This window comes from Contarinia nasturtii, unplaced genomic scaffold (assembly GCF_009176525.2).
Source record: "Contarinia nasturtii isolate CC-2019 unplaced genomic scaffold, AAFC_CNas_1.1 Cnas_scaffold_166, whole genome shotgun sequence".
NCBI lineage: Eukaryota > Metazoa > Arthropoda > Insecta > Diptera > Cecidomyiidae > Contarinia > Contarinia nasturtii.
Window position 1 is genome coordinate 6,597 of NW_022197523.1, and position 21,978 is coordinate 28,574.

The 21,978-nt window shown below is 35.2% G+C and overlaps 7 protein-coding genes across 7 annotated transcripts; all 7 read left to right on the plus strand.

Moving 5' to 3' along the window:
- Nucleotides 1–479: 479 nt before the first annotated feature.
- Nucleotides 480–3,658, plus strand: LOC116351347 (probable maltase). Its single transcript, XM_031783443.1, has 10 exons — nt 480–564; nt 658–682; nt 1,243–1,690; nt 1,765–1,919; nt 1,987–2,206; nt 2,268–2,487; nt 2,555–2,662; nt 2,724–2,895; nt 3,171–3,477; nt 3,556–3,658. Exons 1-10 carry the CDS (start codon nt 526–528, stop codon nt 3,623–3,625), a joined length of 1,764 nt encoding a protein of 587 aa, XP_031639303.1. The 5' UTR covers nt 480–525; the 3' UTR covers nt 3,626–3,658.
- A 1,136-nt stretch (nt 3,659–4,794) lies between these two features.
- LOC116351267 lies at nt 4,795–5,958 on the plus strand. The gene has a single exon (XM_031783351.1). The coding sequence runs from the start codon at nt 4,795–4,797 to the stop codon at nt 5,956–5,958; it is 1,164 nt and encodes a 387-aa protein (XP_031639211.1).
- A 332-nt stretch (nt 5,959–6,290) lies between these two features.
- LOC116351366 (zinc finger protein 358-like) lies at nt 6,291–7,917 on the plus strand. Its single transcript, XM_031783465.1, has 3 exons — nt 6,291–6,337; nt 6,429–6,592; nt 6,659–7,917. The coding sequence occupies exons 2-3, from the start codon at nt 6,429–6,431 to the stop codon at nt 7,710–7,712; spliced, it is 1,218 nt and encodes a 405-aa protein (XP_031639325.1). The 5' UTR covers nt 6,291–6,337; the 3' UTR covers nt 7,713–7,917.
- A 740-nt stretch (nt 7,918–8,657) lies between these two features.
- On the plus strand, nt 8,658–10,688 carry LOC116351277 (BTB/POZ domain-containing protein 9-like). Its single transcript, XM_031783362.1, has 3 exons — nt 8,658–8,837; nt 9,131–9,194; nt 9,294–10,688. Exon 3 carries the CDS (start codon nt 9,351–9,353, stop codon nt 10,686–10,688), a length of 1,338 nt encoding a protein of 445 aa, XP_031639222.1. The 5' UTR covers nt 8,658–8,837; nt 9,131–9,194; nt 9,294–9,350.
- A 517-nt stretch (nt 10,689–11,205) lies between these two features.
- On the plus strand, nt 11,206–12,864 carry LOC116351357. The gene is made up of 3 exons (XM_031783455.1): nt 11,206–11,352; nt 11,472–11,635; nt 11,713–12,864. The coding sequence occupies exons 2-3, from the start codon at nt 11,472–11,474 to the stop codon at nt 12,515–12,517; spliced, it is 969 nt and encodes a 322-aa protein (XP_031639315.1). The 5' UTR covers nt 11,206–11,352; the 3' UTR covers nt 12,518–12,864.
- Nucleotides 12,865–13,329: 465 nt separating this feature from the next.
- On the plus strand, nt 13,330–17,605 carry LOC116351246 (protein kinase C-binding protein 1-like). The gene is made up of 9 exons (XM_031783329.1): nt 13,330–13,488; nt 13,607–13,818; nt 13,933–13,987; nt 14,047–14,209; nt 14,896–15,048; nt 15,107–15,303; nt 15,804–16,831; nt 16,933–17,163; nt 17,238–17,605. Exons 1-9 carry the CDS (start codon nt 13,486–13,488, stop codon nt 17,287–17,289), a joined length of 2,094 nt encoding a protein of 697 aa, XP_031639189.1. The 5' UTR covers nt 13,330–13,485; the 3' UTR covers nt 17,290–17,605.
- A 375-nt stretch (nt 17,606–17,980) lies between these two features.
- Nucleotides 17,981–21,108, plus strand: LOC116351322 (protein kinase C-binding protein 1-like). The gene is made up of 8 exons (XM_031783414.1): nt 17,981–18,213; nt 18,314–18,489; nt 18,668–18,725; nt 18,786–18,963; nt 19,068–19,241; nt 19,302–19,480; nt 19,555–20,837; nt 20,906–21,108. Exons 1-8 carry the CDS (start codon nt 18,199–18,201, stop codon nt 20,937–20,939), a joined length of 2,097 nt encoding a protein of 698 aa, XP_031639274.1. The 5' UTR covers nt 17,981–18,198; the 3' UTR covers nt 20,940–21,108.
- Nucleotides 21,109–21,978: the final 870 nt, after the last annotated feature.

A 21,978-nucleotide genomic window follows, 5' to 3' on the forward strand; every position in this document is an offset into this window, starting at 1 on the left:
TGTCTGTCACACGTCTTTATTTCATCAAAACACATTTTCAGTTGATCGAAAAAACTAGATGATTAAAATTGTTAAAGGCAGCAAATATCTATCGCTTACTTCAGATACATTTTTTAAAAGAATTCCTTGATAAAATGTTTTCGTTGGGGTGACAAATGGGGAGGTTTTCGCAGAACCCTCCATAAAAATTCACGGCACATCGTTAATTTTGTATATTAATTTTTTTATAATTTCATATTGCATAAATTGATTGCCATGACAGTTTTGAGGTACTTACTGCAATAAAAAAATGTATGTACCGCGATTAACAAGTTTTCAAAAGGTAATTGATTTGGTTTAAATTTTGATATGGCAAAGATCAAATCCCCCCAGTTATCACATGTGAATAAAGACGCAGTTTTATTGGTATGCCGTGAATTACGTAATCAATCCGTGAAATTATTGAGTCAGAAGCCTCAAAACCACATTTCATGTGTTTTCGTATGAACAGTATTTTCATACGATATTCATGTATTTTCACACACAATGTGGTCTTTTTATCGAATCTTTATTTTCCTTCTACACGTGAGTAAGCATTTGTGGTTTACAAAGATAAAATAAAATACCTTTTAGAAATGTGGCAAGTAAAAATTTAATGACTTTTTTCTTCCAAAAAAGGTGTTGTGGTGTAAAGGAGTCAGAGGTAATTCACTTTTATATCAAATTGAAATTAAATTGTCTTTCTTCACTTCAAACCGTTGATTGATTACATCGGACTCCGGAGGTGCAGACACATTTCTTATATGTGGCGCTCTTTCTTGTATTCGGTCGCGTCACTGGTGAGTGCCCGCACTTCTCCGGTGCCAATGATAGCTCTGAAATCCCGAGTCTGGATTGCATTTTTGTTGGACATACACCATCCAAATGACACTTATCAAATCATTGTTCTCCGCTTCAACCAAATACTTTTTTGAAATTAGAAAATGTTGGGAAACTTTTATTACTCACTCAGTGCTTTCATTACAAGTATCAAATATTCAAAATATTATTTGATGGTTTTGTTTGCAACAATGAAAAAGATGTGAAACAGCTGTGAAAACAAAATATTATTTGAAATAAAATTGTTGCGTCATTTCACAAAGGTTGTTCGCAGTTAATGAATTGAGTTGAAATTGCGTATTTCTAACAAAGTTTCAAACGGCGTTTTGCATGGCAATACAGTTGTTTTAATTCAGTTTAAATATTTTATTGAAAAAATCTTAGTGGATGACCAATGGTGGGAGCATGCACACTTGAATCAAATTTATACGCGATCCTTCCAAGACAGTGATGGCAATGGAATTGGAGACATAAACGGAATCACATCTAGACTAAATCACCTCAAAGATATAAGCGTAGACGGTGTATGGTTGTCTCCCATTTTTCAAAGTCCTTTGAAAGATTTCGGTTACGATATCTCTGATTATCGAAGCATTCATCCCGATTATGGAACAATGGACGATTTCGAGCGATTGATTGCACAATGCAAGGAATTAGACATTAAATTGCTTTTGGATTTGGTGCCAAATCACTCTTCCGATCAACACGAATGGTTTAAGAAATCCTCGAATCCAAAACATCCAGAATATCATAAATATAAAGATTACTATATTTGGAATGACGGGAGAAAATTAGCGAATGGCACAAGGGTTCCACCAAGCAATTGGCGCAGGTATAATTTTTTACATTTGCGTCTTCTTCTACGTAACCCGATTAATTCTGTTTTTTTTTTAATTATTGATTCAGTGTATTTGGTGGCAGTGCTTGGAAATGGGTCGACAGCCGACAATCTTTTTATTTGCATCAATTTGCATGCGAACAACCTGATTTGAACTTTCGAAATTCTGAAGTCACAAATGAAATGGACGAAATCATTCGATTTTGGTTACGGAAAGGAGTAGGTAAAGTCTACATGAATTTTCTTCTTTTGTCCTAATTAAAATATCACACACTTTTTCACCAACTCAGCTGGATTTCGAGTCGACGCTGTCGCCTATTTATTCGAAGGACGCGAAAATGCGGACGGACTCTATGATGATGAGCCCATGTACGGTGGACAATTCTTAAATAATCCAAATCATCATACTGGGTTATCTCACATATACACAATGAGTTTGAAAGAATCGTACGACTTAGTTTGCCATTTTCATGAAGTGATAAAGGAAGACGAATTTTCCAATTTGAAACCGTAAGTTCAATCTTCTCTTGTTCCACTTTGTTTGTACAAAAGTAACAATGACTATTTTTAGCATTTTGATGACTGAAGCGTATGTGTCACTGGAAAATCAGCTGAAATATTATGCAAATGTGCGAAATGGTGTAATACGTAGAATTGGAGCCGAAGTTCCGTTTAACTTTAGGCTTTTGACGAAAACAACTAGGTACTCAACGGCGGTGGACTTTAAAGTTTGTATTGAAGAATGGATCAATCACATGCCAAAAGGGGAGAAAATTCGTCCAAATTGGGTCGTGAGTGCTCTGGCCACATTTCTCTCATTAAATGGAAGTTTTAATTCGAAATTTATTACTCTTTCAGCTCGGAAATCATGACAACAACCGACTGTCTTCGAAATATGGAGCAACACGAAGCGATATTTTCAACATATTGATAAAAACTTTGCCCGGCATCACCATAACATATTACGTATGTATGTCTCATTGATAATAAGAAAACTGATGTGAATATTTAACGACGAATTTCATAGGGTGAGGAGATTTCGATGGTTGACGTGAAGATTCCGCCGAAATATGTTATTGATAAACTGAATTTAAATTTGGATGGCTCCATATTCACTAGAGATTCATTTCGAACACCAATGCAATGGAATCGTAGTGTAAATGCTGGGTTCACTAAAGCTCGAAAACCGTGGCTTCCAGGTAAAATAGAATCGTGATTTTCTCCAGATCTGTTATGGACACCGTTGAAATGCGAGCATGTATTGCCGCTTTTCTTGTGAGAGATGCTTTTTCTTGCATTCAGGAATGGTGCATGGAAAATTATGTAAAATAAGTTCGGACACTTACTAGTTCGTGCATTTCTTCGGTGCCAATAACGGTTCTAATTATCACCATTTTTCGTAAATCAAACCAAAGCTCCTTTGAAATATTCGAAAGTAAATGAATGTGTTAAAATTATTCATGGTTTCTTTCAGTCTCTAAATACTACATGACTTTCAATGTGGAGTCTCAAAAATCGGGAAAACGAAGTCATTTAAAGGTGTTTCAAAAATTAATGGATTTACGTAAACACCCCACGATGAAATATGGTGAACTCAAAATTGAAGCAATTAACTGCAATGTGCTGGCATATAAACGAGAAATCGAAAATGTTGATGTCGATGTCATTGTTGTTATTTTGAATTTGGGCCAAACAAGAGAAACTATTGATGCAAACGCCTCTCTTGGTAGATTACCAAAACAAATGAAAATCGCAATTTCTTCAATCCAATTTGGAAAAGAGTAATTTGAATTTCTAATCATGGTAAAAAAAATTAGTCATTCAATCATATTTAACATATTTCTATTCCATTCTTGCAGAGGCTATGTTAACACTCGAAAAGTTACAATACCAGCAAATGTCGGACTTGTTTTAATTGGAAGAAAATAAGAAATATAAACTACAAATTATTTTTTTAAATTTCCATTGACTCTGGATTGTTATAGTTTAACGAAAATGAAAAAAAAAAATATATATATAAATCATATTAGGGATAAATAGTTTCCAAATTAATGTTCTTCCAAATGCATTTTTGTTACTTCAACATGATTTTAAAATGGAATAATCGAATAATCGTTAAAACTCCTCTTTCAATTAAAGCAAAACAAATTTATGATTATAATTTTTCAAGTACTACATGAGTATTTTTTTCAATTTTTTTATTTTTCGAAATCTCGTGCAAAACAAATTCATTGAAAATTGGCTGAGCTCATCAATTCGCCGTCCTATTGTGAGCGAAAAATGGCGAACTGGTTTAGCTGTCATCATCTCTGACACCATACTACATTTTATATACCGCTCAGTTGTTAATCTATTTTTAGTTCCAGTAAAAGCAGTAAATTAACATTCATAATTTGAGCCAATTAATCAAACAGTCTTATTATTACCGAGAAGAAAACCTTTCCACAATTTACATTCGTTGATACACACACAGTGACAACTTTTCCAGCTAAACACAATAATGATCAGTGATCACGTCGAATAATAATTTGTTTAATATTTTAATATGGACTCCAGAAATAAAGAAACACTGGTTCGTACAACATTTCTAATTGGATATCAGCCACTAATTATTGCGTTGAAATATCTCAACAACCATTGTATATACAAACGAACTTTCTATTGAAACTATGATTTCCTTGTTTCCTTTCAGTTGATGATGGGGGAATTTAATCACAAACATTACACATAACTACAGTCCTCATTGAAATTCAAAGGTAAGCAGAGGTTAGTGTGACTAACATCCTTGACTGAATATGTTTTTATGTTCATGTTGTTTCCAAACTAATAAAATTCCGCTCTGATTCCCCCAACAGCAATTTTCTATCTCCTGAATGAACATACAAACGATTCGTCAACAAAATACCAGCAACATGTCCGATATCAAACCAATAGCGCCGAAATATGACAGCAAATTGTTTGCAGCGATCGGAGAAGAGCTGTATTTGAGCTCAGATTTGGCCGACGTGTACTTCGTTTTCGAGTCGAAAAATAAGCCAAACGTACGAGTTCCGGCACATAAAATCTTATTGCAGAAGGGCTGTGATGCATTCCGAGCAATGTTCAACGGATCATGGAAGGGGAAAAACGAAGTCAGTATTGTTGATACATCAGCTTCTGCCTTCAAGGAATTTCTACAGTTTTTCTACAAGGTTGAAGTGGTTCTGACCAAAGAAAATGTAGGAGCAGTCATGAATCTTGCCAAACAATACGTAATGGATGAATGTGTGACCATGTGTGTAAAATTCTTGAAGAATACACTCAATGAATCAAACGTTTGCACCAGATACGGAATGGCGATTCTCTATGAACAGGTCGAATTGAAAAAGACATGTGAAACGATCATCGGACTCAAAGCAAACTCAATGTTTAAATCGGCTGATTTTTTGTCGTGTGATCGAAATGTTTTGGCTGCGATCTTAGGATTAGACTGGTTAACATGCTCCGAAGTTGAATTGTTTGAAGCGTGCATGGCGTGGGTGAAAGCAGCAAGCAAACAGGAGGTTTTGACAACAGAAGCGGTGCAAGATCATCTTGGTGATTTATTGTATAAAATTCGATTTGGAGCAATGTCAATGAACGAATTTGGCGTATTAGTTCCATCGTATGGCAAAGCCTTTTCGGCTGACGATTATCAAGAAATCATTCAAATAATTTTAGATGAAGATTTTAAGGCGACGATTTTCAATGGAAAACGGGTGAAACGGTGTGAAATAGAGCCTTGGCATTACAAACACATTTTTTGTAATCGGGCGTTTCCGGATAGTGATTCGGTTGAACCATACTTTCTTCAAAACAAAACAACGAAATTCTCAGTTAATCAATCACTATTACTATATGCATTTATTTGTGACCATTTGCGGCTATTTCGTGATGGAAAATATTATGAAATGGACGAAGAATTACCAACCAAATTTACAATTGTTGAAGTTGCACATTCAGGAAGCACCAATGAAGAAGTTGAATTGTATAATGGAGAAGCTAATTTGGAATATATTGGTACGAATGAAGTTTTGTTACGCAACCCAATTTTCATTCGACCTGGATTCCATTACGAAATAAGAATGAAACTTGATCCACCTGAAGGTTGTTGCATTGGCGGTTTAGTAAAATCAGAAGTGCACATGGCGATCAATGATACCACTGTACAATTTCATGATGACCCGACTGGTGATATTGTACCGAGAAATTTGATTTGGGACCTTGATTTCTATAAGGTTTAATGCTCAACAAGTGTTGTTAACTTTGGATTCCAAGCGATTTGTATTTTAGTTTATAAAATTGATAAATAAAGGGCCAAACTTTCCGTTTATTGTATTTAGTGTATTTTTGTCTAGAAACGATCTTATTTAAGTTTTTTCTGTTTATTTCCCATTGCAATTTATTCGCCTAGCGAGAAAATCACTCTGAATTCGCATCAAAAGCAATAATGCATCAACTACACTGACATCTTGTTTTAATATTGTGAACATAATTTGACAGCTTCAGCATTGGCATATTTGCTTATTCATGTTTGCCATTGTGTCATCTTCTTATTCTCACACGTGGTCTCACATTCGTTCCATTATCCATTTAATTTCAATTCTTCAGAAAGTACTTAAGGTAAGGTTTTTTTCAAACAATAGGAATAACAATTTTATTCCCAAGAAAATTCTTATCAATTAAACAAATTATGGTATCTCTTGAAATTAAGATGGATTTGACAATCACATGGAAATCTGAAATGAACAAAATGCTTGTTGCTTTTGATCGTCAAGTAACACAGTCGTTGGGCATCATCAGAGTGGCATTCCAGCGTAATGGCTTATCGTTGAGCCCAAAATTCAAACAATATTTCTTGAAGGCTTCAAATACACGGTATGTACCTTTTGAATGTTCAATCCAGTATAAAAAGTCCACTAATTTTAAACCAAATTTTTTTAGGATTGAAGAATCTTACGATCAATTCGAGCTTGCGCTAATGATGGAAGATCAAGTGAATGTATGGGCAAACATAAATATGCCAACATCAACAAACATTCGCGAATTGACAACAAGAACGGTTGAAGTTCACACGGTGAATGATCCGATACCAATAAGTCGGCCAATTAAAATCATCGATGCAAGGTCAAATGCCAACAAAACGACAATTTACCCAATCATTGGCAAAGAATTGACATGCAACCGTAGTGCTATTATTGAAATTTGTGACTCAGATGATGAAGGTCAGGCAGCCAAAAGACCCATTATTGCACGCGACGATAGTTCAGCTTGCATTAAGGTGGAAGATGACATCAAAGCGGAACAGCCAGAGATCGATGACGGCGAACCAATTGTGGTTGTTGATGTCCCTGATGAAGTAGTTCCACCAAACGTTGGCCGTCCAGGTGTCCATGGAATCGAAAACGGAATCACCCGAGATGCAATTGGATCATCTAAAATTATGAACAAAATACCAAATGTTTGTTCGAAAAAAGGTTCACTGCCACGTTTTCAAGCAAAAAAGAAACGTGCTGGAACCAATAGCATCAGACCAGCACAAAAGTCATTAAATCAAAAGAAAGAAAGGCGCGTAAAGTGCTCACATTGTGACTACACAACCTACTATATCGGAAATCTTGAAAAACACATACGGACTCACTCTGGTGAGAAGCCGTTTCAATGTGATCGGTGTAATAATTGCTTCAGGCAGAGAAGTACGCTTAAAAGACACATGAAGGTGCACGCCAAAGAATTTCCATTCCATTGCCCGAACTGTTACCGCGGATTTTATCAGGAGATTGATGAAGATGCACACGAAAAAGTTTGTAAGACACGTCGATATGAATGTCATATCTGTAAAAAAAAATCTTTTCTTTTGAAATGTAATTTGCAATATCACATACACCAACACACTGACAAAAGATATTTTCGTTGTGAAATCTGTATGAAATTTTTTACACAAAAAGGGAGTTTGAAACGTCATTTGGACTCCAAGCACTCTAAAAGAAAGGCATAAATGTACTTCAACAATTTTTAAATGGGACAATCGAAACTGGAACTTTTTCTTGGATTTCTTGGCTATTTGGTCCACAAGAACGGGATATTTCTATCCATAAATCCAAGTCTAAATAAATACCTTTGAATTTTGTCACTTATATCATAGATCAATTAAAATTTAAATATAATCCGGCTAGTTCACATAAATCACTTGTTTAACGTAATTCCCAAACCATTCTTCTTTATTAAAATCTATTGAATTGACAATTGAAGTTTGAATAAAATATTTTTGAATTAAAAAATAAATCTAAATTAAGATTTGATTTTTTTAAATTACAGCAACAAAAACATTCAGTTTTCTAGAATTGTCTATAAATTTCAATAAAATTCATTGGAAATATATGTTAATTTGTTATCCTTTTAGTCAAATACTGCGCTGCTGAGAATGCATCGTCCTTTGCGAGTTTTAACATCACAGCGAACAACAATACATGCATTGTTCTCTATACAATCGTTTGAATGTTTTGAGTCACATAATCGTGAAGAGAACAAAACATGCAATTTTGTTCGCTGTGATGTATAAACTGCTACGTACATTCGCATGCGACGGACGACGCATTCTCAGCAAGTTATTTTAATAAGCTGCTGCCATCCAGAGTCTGTAATCAAATGCTCAGTAAATTTTCTGATGAAAATGATAATCTTTTGAAAATAATCGTTGAAGCTTTTCTCCAACCAAATTTATAACTATTTTTTAAATTCATTGACTGTCAATTTTAAATTCAATTGTTTTTTGAAAGCTCGCGCGAAACACTTTCATTGAGAAATGACAGCGTTCATCAATTCGCCGTCCTATTGTGAGCGAAAAATGGCGCACTAATTTTGCTGTCAACGTCTCTGGTTGTGCATATCATTGGTCTAAGGCGAATATTACACCATACAACTTCTGCCATTGCGTTACACCCTACATATCCACTCCATACTACATTTTGTATGCCGCTCAATTGTTAATCTATTTTTGGTTCCAGTAAAAGCAGTAAATTAACATTCATAATTTGAGCCCATTAATCGAACAGTCTTATTATTACCGAGAAGAAAACCTTTTCACAATTTACATTCGTTTACACAGTGACAACTTTTCCTGGTGAGTACTACTTTTTCTTTGAACTACAAAGTTGTTGATTCATTCGTCGTTCTTTAAATAAATTTGTGAGAAAATAATTCAAACTGTCCTCTGCTAAACACAATAATGATCAGTGATCACGTCGTAAAATAATTTTTTTAATATTTTAATATGGACTCCAGAAATAAAGAAACACTGGTTTGTACAACATTTCTAATTGGATATCAGCCACTAATTATTGCGTTGAAATATCTCAACAACCATCGTACAAACGAACTTTCTATTGAAACTATGATTTCCTTGTTTCCTTTCAGTTAATGATTGGGGAATTTAATCAAAAACATTACACATAACTACAGTCCTCATCGAAATTAAAAGGTAAGCAGAGGTTAGTGTGACTAACATACTTGACTGAATATGATTTTATGTTCATGTTGTTTCCAAACTAATAAATCTCCGCTCTAATTCCCCCAACAGCAATTTTCTATCTCCTAAGTGAACATACAAACGATTCGTCAACAAAATACCAGCAACATGTCCGATTTCAAACCAATAGCGCCGAAATATGACAGCAAATTGTTTGCAGCGATCGGAGAAGAGCTGTATTTGAGCTCAGATTTGGCCGACGTGTACTTCGTTTTCGAGTCGAAAAATAAGCCAAACGTACGAGTGCCGGCACATAAAATCTTATTGCAGAAGGGCTGTGATGCATTCCGAGCAATGTTCAACGGATCATGGAAGGAGAAAAACGAAGTCAGAATTGTTGATACACCAGCTTCTGCATTCAAGGAATTTCTACAGTTTTTCTACAAGGTTGAAGTGGTTCTGACCAAAGAAAATGTGGGAGCAGTCATGAATCTTGCCAAACAATACGTAATGGATGAATGTGTGACCATGTGTGTAAAATTCTTGAAGAATACACTCAATGAATCAAACGTTTGCACCAGATATGGAATGGCGATTCTCTATGAACAGGTCGAATTGAAAAAGTCGTGTGAAACGATCATCGGACTCAAAGCAAACTCAATGTTTAAATCGGCTGATTTTTTGTCGTGCGATCGAAATATTTTGGCTGCGATCTTGGGATTAGACTGGTTAACATGCTCCGAAGTTGAATTGTTTGAAGCGTGCATGGCGTGGGTGAAAGCAGCAAGCAAACAGGAGGTTTTGACAACAGAAGCGGTGCAAGATCATCTTGGTGATTTATTGTATAAAATTCGATTTGGAGCAATGTCAATGAACGAATTTGGCGTATTAGTTCCATCGTATGGCAAAGCCTTTTCGGCTGACGATTATCAAGAAATCATTCAAATAATTTTAGATGAAGATTTTAAGGCGACGATTTTCAATGGAAAACGGGTGAAACGGTGTGAAATAGAGCCTTGGCATTACAAACACATTTTTTGTAATCGGGAGTTTTCGGAGAGTGATTCGGTTGATCCATACTTTCTTCAAAACATCGAAACAACGAAATTCTCAGTTAATCAACCACTATTACTATATGCATTTATTTGTGACCATTTGCGGCTATTTCGTGATGGAAAATATTATGAAATGGACGAAGAATTACCAACCAAATTTACAATTGTTGAAGTTGCACATTCAGGAAGCACCAATGAAGAAGTTGAATTGTATAATGGAGATGCCTATTTGGAATATATTTGTACTGTCGTTTCAGTAAGCAACCCGATTTTCATTCGACCTGGATTCCATTACGAAATAAGAATGAAACTTGATCCACCTGTAGATTGTTGTATTGGCAGTTTATTACAATCAGAAGTGCACATCAATGACATCACTGTACAATTTCATGATGATGGTGATAATGAATCAAGTAATTTTATTTGGGAGCTTAGATTCTATAAGATTTGAAAGTAGGATCCATATATTCTAAATCAAACTTAAATAAATAACATATCATTTTAAACAACAATGTTGCAAGTCGTTCAAAACATTACATTACTTATCTATTGAGTAAATACATGTCAAAAGAAAATATAAAAAAGTTTCATTAATAAAGTTATAGTTAAAAAGTTTGAACATTTTCATTTTCATCGCAAGCAGAGTCGTGCGTTTGCAATGTAGCGTGCACGCAACGAAATAAGACTTATTTCTAAGTATTATAAAAAAATATCTTACTATAAATATGTCGCGGTAGTCCTTGCTTTATTTTTCTATGAACGATTTTATGTAATCAAAAAATCCCGCCTGCTACATCTTATCATGATCATGATTAACACAGCGAAATACCGTTTGAATTCGCACCAAAGAGTGGAAAGCATTGATTTCACTGACATCTTGCTGCAATATTGGTAACATCCTTTAACAGCGTCAGATTGCCATATTTGCTGATACGCGCTCTGTATTACGTCATTTTCATATTCTCGAACTACTCAAAACGTGCTCACAATTTTTCTCTACCAATTTTCAAGTTTCACTATTGAAAATCAATAGATTACTGTTTTATCTGCGGAAATTAATTGGCAATTCTACAAAGTATAACTCTTTTCAGGCGAGTCTCCAAAAACTATACAAGGTAAGATAATTTTCTATGCATGATTGCAACTAAATATTTTTTGGATATCCTTGAGTTTATTCTGTCAAATCCTGTGATTGGGCACAAACACTCATATTGTGGTCTTTTCATAAATTAAGATGGATTTGTCAACAACCTGGCAATGCGAAGTGAATAAAATGCTTGCTGTTATTGAACATCAAGTAACACTATCGTTTGGCATCATCCACACAGCGTTTAAACGTAATGGCTTATCACTTGGCCCGGAATTCAAGAGACATTTCTTGAACGCTTCAAATACACGGTAAGCGACATTTTTCATTGGTTCGTCTCATATGTTTTCTTAAAATCTTCTATCCTTTTCAAACACGACCTGTTTAGGATTAAAGAAACTTACGACCGGTTGGAGCTCGTATCGATGTTGGAAAATCACATGAATGAGCGAGATACAAATACATCTACAAATGTCAACAAAGTGCTAACAAATATGATAGAACCTTACACGGTGAAGGCTCTGTTTCCAATTGAAAAATCCAATAATTTTATTGATACTAGTGTCGGGGCAAATTCCAAACAATCAGCAATCAGCCATAGTGCAGTCATTGAAATTCGTGACTCAGATGATGAAGGTCGGGTTTCAAAAAGACCCATTATTGGACGCGGCGATAGTTCAGCTTGCATCAAGGTTGAAGATGGCATCAAAGCGGAACAGCCAGAGATCGATGACGGCGTACCAATTGTGGTTGTTGATGTCCCTGATGAAATGGTTCCAACCATTGGAAATGTATCATGCGGCATCTTAAATGATAACCAAAACGTTGGCCGTCCAGGTGTCCATGGAATCGAAAACGGAATCACCCGAGATGCAATTAGATCATCAAAAACTATGAACAAAATACCAAATGCTTGTTCGAACAAAGGTTCACTGCCACGTTCTCAGGAAAAAAAGAAACGAGCTGGAACCAATATCATCAGACCAGCGCAAATGTCATCAAAACAGAAGAAAGGATGGCGCCAAAAGTGCTCACATTGTGAGTACACAACCTGCAATATAGGACGTCTCAAATCACATATATGGACTCATACAAGAAGAGATGAAGGTGCACGTCAAAGACTTTTAAAGGATTCAATCAGGAGATTGATGAAGATACAAACGGAAAAGGTTGTAAGACACGTCGATATATGACGTAAAAAAAATCTGTTTCTTTGAAGGCCCACATAAAACAATATATGCTACAACACACCGGCGAGAGACCTTTTCTTTGTGAAATCTGTATGAAATGTTTTACAAAAAATCGTATTTCTTCAAGCATTCTAAAAGAAAGGCATAAATGTACTTCAACAGTTTTTAAATAATACAACCGAAACTGAATCTTTTTCTTGCATTCCTTCGCTACTTAGTTCACGAGAATGAGATGTTTCTATCCATATATCCAAGTCTAAATAAATACCTTTCTTAGATTTGTGTTACCAATAGCATGTATCAATAAAACCTTAAATCGGCTAATTCACATAAATCATTCGATTAATATCATGCCCAAACCAATTCTTATTAAAATGTTTTAAATTGAAACTTGAATAAAATAATTAAAAAATTTAAAAAAATAAATCTCAAATGAACATTTTTTTATTTCTAATAATTTCAGGCATTTCAAATTGCAGCTACAACATCGATCAATTTGTCATTTAAATCAACTCCAAATTGGATGAAATGAATTTATTAAAAAAAAAAACGATTTTTCTGTTCATATCGCTTTAATTATAGTTTTCTGTTGCTTTTTTGCTCAAAAGACACAGATCAAATAGCGCATAGAATCACGTAAACATTTTCAACACCAAACTTTTGGCATCTCTTGATAGGAAATTCAATTTGAACCGCCAAATTTAGTCGATCTTTTTTCTTCTATCTGAATGATGTCAACTTCATGCCAAACATAAATGACAGCGCTTGTGTGTGTTTGCTCCCTTCTCATTCTCTCTTGAATATTTGCGCGGCGCAACAACATTAGTCTCATAGTTCAGTTTCACAGTGGCATTTCAATCGTAAACATGCTTTCTTTTAAGGAATTGTTTTAATATTTTGACGATATAGCAAAGTGTATGAAATCAAATTAGATAATTTTATCAACAAAATATATCCAAGTAATCAGCGCAATGGTATGTACAAAGTATTTCTCGGGAAATTTTTTTCATCATCAAATTATATCAATAGATTTCATGTTCATTTTACGCACAATAAAATCTCTCTAACTCAATTGTCAATTCCATTTGTTAGTCCAAACGCGATAAATATTGTTGGGGATGCGCATTGCCACAACAACCATCGACTGTGAAGATGCTAAAGTGTGACTGCTGTGTCCGATCTTTTCACGTAGAATGTACGAAAGAAATCGAAGAAGAAGTTGGCACCGAAGGCCGCCAAAACGGTGAAGGCGATTGGATTTGTCCACTTTGTCTCAAGTTGAAAGAAGCCAAAGAGACCACAACGTAAGTTGTCACACATTTTTTGTCTGTGTTGAAAAAGTTTGGTTAGAATCCAACAACAATACTACTTAAGTAGTACAATTGTCATTTAATGCTCACTCTGTGGTTTTTGAATAGGAGACAGCAATTGGACATGATACCAGTCATCGTTGAACAGGGGAGCAAAAATCTGGTAAGTTTCCATGATATACTCATTGGAAAATAGTTTGGTCACTATTGATTTGTTTACAGGCAATATCGTCATCAGGCGATGACATCAAATCGGGTATTTCTAAATTGGTAAATCCAATTTACTTGCAAAAAATCAAGGATAAGGTACATTCATACAAGAGCTTCGGTGAATTCGTTTCTGAGATTCAATGGTTGGTTCATAACTATCAAATACTGTATCCCGGTGAGTTTTTTTCATCAATTAATGTGTTTAGTTGGTGCAAAAGCAAAAGAGTATATTGGTTTCTGACAAAGAGCACGGTTGCCAGGCGGTATATATGATTATGAATTGAGAACATGATAATGCATTTGTAAAGCACCAGCTTGCCGGGCATGTATTCTTGTTGGCTGTGATCTGTGTACAAAAACAAACTCCATCAGAGCTTTCTTTAAGTAAACTCCTCTTTACATTTGCCAAATGTAGAGAATCTTTTTCAAGCCGACCATGGAATCCTCCAAGAAGCAACCGGCCCATTCAGTAAGCGTATTACCACAGAAAAGCATAGTGTTCTTGTCAGGAGCCGTGACCTTATGCTGTTTTTTTGGCCATACAAATTAAACAAAAGGATAATAAATTGATTCTCCGAGCTACATTCACAAAAAGCGGACATCGAGCGCCACTTATCATTTCTCATTGGCATTGGCCGAAATTGAAAGTGAAAGGTTTAGAAATTTCTAATTGCTCTATTCGGAAATGTACAAAAAACAGTTTACGTTCTATAGCCGCGATTTATAAATGTAACAGGACTGGCTAGACTGAGTAGAGCGGCACTACCAGTGTCAAATTGACATATGTATTTTGTGTTAAAATGTTCGGCGTTAAATTTGATTATTATTATTCTTACTTTATTTTTCAAATGAAAATTTCAGGTCGACACAATAAGCTCAGAGAGGCCAATCGATTTCTGACTTATGTCAATGCCGAAGTTGAAAGCATACAATGTTGCTTCCAATGCTACAAACACTCACAGATAGATCGTCATCATTGGTTCACAATGCTTTGTGACGAACCGCATCTTTTAGGTATTTTTTATATTTTATTGCTTTTTAATAAAAAATAACCGCATCGTTTTTTTTTTAGTTTGGGCCTATATGAAAAACTTCAGATATATGCCGGCCAAACTAATGTTAATCCTCGACGGGAATCGAGTCACTGTGCGCTTCTTTGGTGGTTACCATAAACAAGAGGATGTAGCGACAAAAAACGTTTTCCTCTATTCTGAAGAGAATCCAGGAAAGGCACGAACCACAAAGTTTCAATACAAAACAGCTCTTAATGTGAGCATGTCTTTAGAATTAGAATTTAAACATGTTTTCCCTTAAATTTCTGGCTATTTCAGTAGTACGACATTTTCGGCCATTATAATAGCTTCGAAGGATCGCCCCTTCAACGATGAGCATGATACGCACCCAAATGCATGAGAATTAAAATTAAGATACCCTGCGATACAATTTTTCACATGGGGTCCGGTGAGAAAAAAGCTTTAATCTGTCACAGGGTATCATTATTGTTATGATTTTTATACCTGCATAGTGGCCGAAGATTCTTCTACGTCTTTGAACATTCAATTTCATCGAAAGAAGCCATATGAAAACCATAGAATTATTGCCCAAAACGATAAAAAATAAAATTCACATATAGTTGGCGCTGCATTCTATGCAAACTTGTTTTCCGTTGCAACGGACTAAGTGAAAAGTATACGTGAATTTTATTTTTTTATCATTTTAGACACTAATCTCATCGCTTCTTTATTCTATTTATTTTCCCATCATTACAGCAAGCTGATACATACATTGAAGCAATTAAAAAGAAATATGGTTCGTTCCAGTTTGCTCAATTAAAAACTGTGTTGGATCCAACACAAATTGATCGATACATTCGAGAAATGATACCAACAATCGATAATTTTCGTCGTCACAATGCGGTGATGGTTCCAACGACGAGCAATAATAATGTTGGTATCGATGTTAAAGTAGAACCTCAAGGAGAGACGTCCTCGTCGTCGACCAGAATGGATCCGTGCAAAATATTGACTGTTGATTTAACGGAAGAGAGTGACAGTGGGGAAGAACATCAGTTAAGGGACCAAGAAAGTGATCAAAGCGACGATGAACCAGTAATAAAACGAAAGAGATTGGATGGTGGAAATGGTGTCAAGTTGCCAGATATGCCAAGCATTATTTCAAGTGCATCTGACAGATCAATTGATGGTCCAATCAATAATGATCAGATAAATGACACTGCCACCGAGCTGAGCGATCATAGCACCGAGACAATGAATTATTCATTCAACGATGGTTCAACTAATGATGATTTGTACAATCCAATGCACGAACCGTCGATGCAACAAAATGGCATGAACGAATTTATGAATGATGATCAAGTGAACGATACCGAGCCAACCGTCGAAGATGCCGAAATGACTTCACCGCGAACCTCAATAAATGTCTCGCCACAAGACACGCTGCAAAATGCTTCCAAAGCACACCTTGTCCAATTGAATGAAAAGTTGGAGAAGGATTTGAAAGAATCAGAGGAGCGGCGTAAAATTGAAATTGCAGCATATGAAGAGATAAACAAAAATCTAATCAATCAGATTGAACAAGCAAAGATCGACAATAGCAATCAAATAGAAGCATTGAAAGTAGTACACCAGAACGAATTGGCCCAAATGAAAGTGGAACACGAAGAGCAGCTAAGAAAATCATCCAAGAAAGTGGAAGAACAATGGGAATTAAAGTTGAAGGATGACCTCCGAATTGCGAATGATGCTCATAGATTGGAATTCAACCGTTTTCGAAAAAAGTATGTACTCTACAATTCCTGAACCATTCCTTCGATTCTTTTGCCATCTTGTTCCATTACTTATTTACTAATTTCCATTTTTTTCTTCTGATCATCTCTAGATATGTCCAAATATGCACGAATCTCGAACAGGATGTCGAGAAATTAAACAATGATCGACGTGAATTAATTGATAAACTAAACAGCGATCATCAGCACGCTATGGAACAGGTCAAACAACAATATCGACGCTTGATTGAAGACGCTAAAAACTACAAATACTGCGCGGTATGCGAATCACCTAGAAAATTGGATATGTTTGTATGTAATGTGGCGTGTCAACAACATTTATGGTAAGATTCGATTGAAGCGACTCGGTGTATGCAAATAGCAAATGGTTTTAATATGGATTTTGTTCAATTTGCAGGAAAAACCAACAAACGTCCACGTCTCACGAAATTTCCATGTCCCAGCCATAGAGCCAACTTATTCACTTCAGTGAAGAGTGAAAGTAGGCAAAATCGCAAAAACAACTACAACCCTTTTTTTTAGAGATAAGCTTGAAAGTGAGATGAAGTGTCGCAGTGTGCTTAAAATGTATTTATTACAATGTTTGAAATGTTTAAAACATATTCCTTTCTTCATCGTCATGTGTAAAAGTTAAACAATCGTAATTTGCCAACAAAAACGTTCATTTATTATTAGAAATAGTAAAATCGAATCGATTTCCGAAATTATACATTGAATTCCATGAAGATGATCATGAACCAAACCAAATTGGTTAAAATAAACGAAAACAACAATATTCAATGTTGAAAAGAAAATGTGTGTCTTTCATTGCCGTCTTTTATTATATTTTTAGATTTTATGGACATTTCCACAGTCGTATTTTGCAGAAGGTAAAGATTTGGTTTAAAGAGTGCAAATACACAATTTTCTGTAAATCTTTGAAAATTATGTCAATTTTCTGAAATTAAATCTTCATTCAATTGCATAGAATTAAGTTGAATTTAATTTTAAATAAATTCAATTTATGTGAAATCATTCATTCTTCCCTGTGGCATTAAACACACTCAGACCAGTCGAAGGCAATCGCAACTTTTGACGTAATTGTAAATGTCAAAGTATGTGTTAATCCACATTCATCTCCTACAGCAAGAAGCGACACAACCTTGTCAATATTAGTTTGCGGACTTTGTTCCAACATGACGTATTAGTCTATTGCGCGGTATAATTTTCTCAAGTCGTGAATTTACATATTTTCATTAATTATTTCATAAATCTTTACGAAATCCACTCAAAAGTCGCAAATTCTTTCAATTCCATCGAAATTTAATAGAACAGTGACTGGAACTGTGAATAATAATTGAAATAAAATATCAGCAAAAATGGCGGCAAAACAGGTAGTTGTGAATGGCGACACAATTTCAATTTGATCACAATCGAGATATTTTTTTAAGTAGTTCAACATTACTTCAAACCAAAAATCGTCTTTTTTTCTAGCACGACAACTACTGTTGGGTGTGCTGTAGAAAGCAACCATCGGTGTTATGCTCCAAATGTGAACGTTCATTTCATAGCAAATGTTCCCGTATGAAAGATGACCAGAAAATGTTTGCAGATGGAGAATGGGTCTGCTCGATGTGTTTTAAGGCACATCAATCTGATCAAAAAGACAAGTAAGTTTGAGACAAAGCTAAGAGCATTTCTTTCCAAGAAAATAAATAAATTTGTCAGTGGCTTAATGTTCTTGGGACCTAGAAACCCCAATTTAGATGTTCAAAAAAATCGAAAAACTCCGTCTATTTAGATTTCTATTCTATTCTGCCTTTTTTGTTATAATTTATCATTTTTCAGCCAAAGCGAATTGGATATGCTGCCAGTGATTATCGATCAAGTTTGGAAAGACGAATCGGTAAAGTTTTTTTCAACAGTTTTAAGTTGTTTGTTGCAAAACCGTTATTTCTCTTTTTAGTTCGAATCCATCAAGGATATTCTAAAAGATGGCATCTATCCGGGAGCTTCAACGGGTGTCATTGTTAATCCAATCAGTTTGACATCAATCAGTGACAACATCAAGGCATACCGCACTTTTGACGAATTTCTCGCCGATATTCATTGGATTCATCACAACTGTAGAATTCTGTATACGAGTGAGTGTCTTTTTTTCTCTTTTGATTCATCGCCTTTCAATAGGCAACGGGAAACCACCGTTACCTGTGTATTTTGAAACTCGAATTTATTGATTCAATTATAGAAAAAGACCCAAAAACCAATGCCGCCGCTCTGCTCGTCAATTTTTTCAACGAGGAAATTCACAGCGTACAATCTTGTTGTGCTGAATGCTACATGAACGCACTCAATCATCCCAATGACTGGTTCACTATGGTGTGTGATGAAGCTCACCTCCTTGTATGGGCGAGTGTAAAAGGTATATATGATATTATATACAAAAAATGCCTTATTTAATTATATTTTAATTGAAAAAAAGGGTATCCGTATTGGCCGGGAAAGTTGATGTATGCAAATTTGGCCAAAGACATATGTTATGTACGGTTTTTCGGAAAACACGATAATGCTGAAGTGTCACACAGAAATTGTTATTTGTACTCTGAAAAAAATCCTGGTCAACCTGGTTATACTTCGGTACCATATAATTTGGCAGTAAAGGTGAGTGTCTTTTATATTTTTGTAAATAAATTTCACTGTATTAATCACAATTTGGTATGGTAATCCATCAACAGGAAGCCAAAAAGTATCTCAACAATGTCAAACAAAAATTTGGCGCATACAATTTGGCCACGTCGAAAACCTTGCTCAATATAACAAAAATCGACAAATACATCGTGGATTTCATCCCAGGAATTGTTCGCCATCGTGAGGCAAAACGATTGAACCACGCTAAGCGTAAAATCGATGATAAAAATTTGGTTCCAAGCGGTGACGATATTGCTACACCAAGTTCGAAAAAAGTTCGTGTCGCTGAAGATGTACAAGGGGAAGCACCGGGTCCATCAATCATTAAGAATGAAAGTCGAAAGCGTAGAATCGATGACACAAATATGGCTCCAAATGGTGACGATACTGTTACACCAAGTACGAAAAAAGCTCGTACCACTGAAGATGTTCAAGTGGACGCACCGCGTCCATCAGTCATTATGGATGAAAGTCGAAAGCGTAAAATCGATGACATAAATATGGCATCAAACAGTGACGATATTGTTGCACCAAGTTCGAAACAAGCTCGTATCATTGAAGTTGTACAAGCGGAAGCACCGGGACCATCAATCATTAAGGAGGTAGACAGTGGAAAGCGTGAAATCGATGACATAAATATGGCTCCAAATGGTGACGATACTGTTACACCAAGTTTGAAAAAAGATCTCGGCAGCGAAGATGTCCAAGCAAAAGGACCGGGCCAATCAACCATTACGGACGATAGTTGGTTGGATCATCAGACCCAGTCTCCTGAAATGACCAATGAAAACGAGGCAGAACCGTCGCAGCAATGTATCATGAATGATGTGAATGACTCAGTCACCGCACAGTTGAACGACCCAGTCATCAAGCCAGCCATTGACATCGTTGTTGATGAAGAGAATGTTGATCTTGCCACACTAACCCCAACCTCTAACGTGGAACAAATCATTTCGGAGCAAAATGATGGTAACATTGGCCATATCATGCGATTGAATGCAAAACTGGAGGAAGAATTGAAAGAATTGGAGCGAATGCGTGAAATTGAAAAAAAGGTGTACGGCGATATCAATGAAAATCTTTTGGAACAAATCAAAACGATTAAACAGACGCATCTCTTGGAATTAAATCAATTGAACAACAAATGTATTCGTCTCGAAAACAAAATTTGGAAATTGAGCAACGAACACGAACAGAATCTGGACCTCACCAAACAACAATATTCATCTTTAATTGACGAAGCAAAAAATCACAAGTACTGCGTGGAATGTACCAAGCCAATACCATTGGAGCCATTCGTCTGTGATGAGATGTGCCAACAAAATTTTTGGTGAGATACGTCTATTTAGAATGAAATTTTATTAGTTCAGTTTGATGAAGATTTTGTTTTATTTTCAGGAAAAGGCAACAGAACTCCACATCCGAACTATAAATTCAAAAAGTTCACCTCAACGAAAATTTTGCCAGTTCACTTCAATAACAACAACAAATTAAAACTTTATATTTAGCAAACAGTATTTTGTAAATCTATGAATATTACTACTGACAGTTGACAGACCATTTTTTTAAAAATAATAACGAATATCCAAAGTATTCCTAAACCAAGCCAAATTGGTTAAATAAATTTGAAGAGATTTTCATATCGTTTTCCATAGAATATATTTGAAAGATAGAAAATATAAAAATTTTCTATACAACAATGACCATTATCTAAAAAACTAATTAGAAGAACTTGAATAAAAAGATTTTTCATTAAAAAACATTTTCATTTGTATTTCCGCCAAAATTTCCGTAAACTGAATGTCTTAGTAAATACATCCATCGCTCACTGCCAGTGAGTTACAACTTCTTATTTGATGACGTCATGCACGCCATCAAAGCATCGCCCGTTCTTGGTTATGATTAATTTAATTAATCGCAGCAACCAAATACACACAAAAAATTCGGAGAAACAATAAAATATCAACAAGTGTTTATATTCTCGTGAAGTGAGTCGACTGAATGCTAGAGGGAAAGAACAAAATTTATTGAATTTTTATTTGGGGTTATTGCACGAGTATTAACATCTATTTACCGTATTGAACGATATTTACCGTATTGAACGATATTTACAAATATTGAACGATATTTACAAATATTGAACGATATTTACAAATATTGATCGTATTGAGTCATATTGTTGAGACGTAAATACTTGTCAATACGTGTAAATACTTGTCAATACGTGTAAATACTTGTCAATACTGGAAATGAATGTAAATACGCGTAAATAAAAATTTCGTTTGTCAAACCTAATGTCAAACTGTCTTATGGACTGAATTATTCATACAAAAAACTCTAAAAAGTATACTTTTTGTAAATAAAAAATAAAAATAAAATTTTTTTTTAATGTTTTCTAGCGGAAATTAATTTTCTTTTTAATTTTGCTGGGATTTGTGCGGTGATTATTCGCTGATTATTAAATCAGAAAT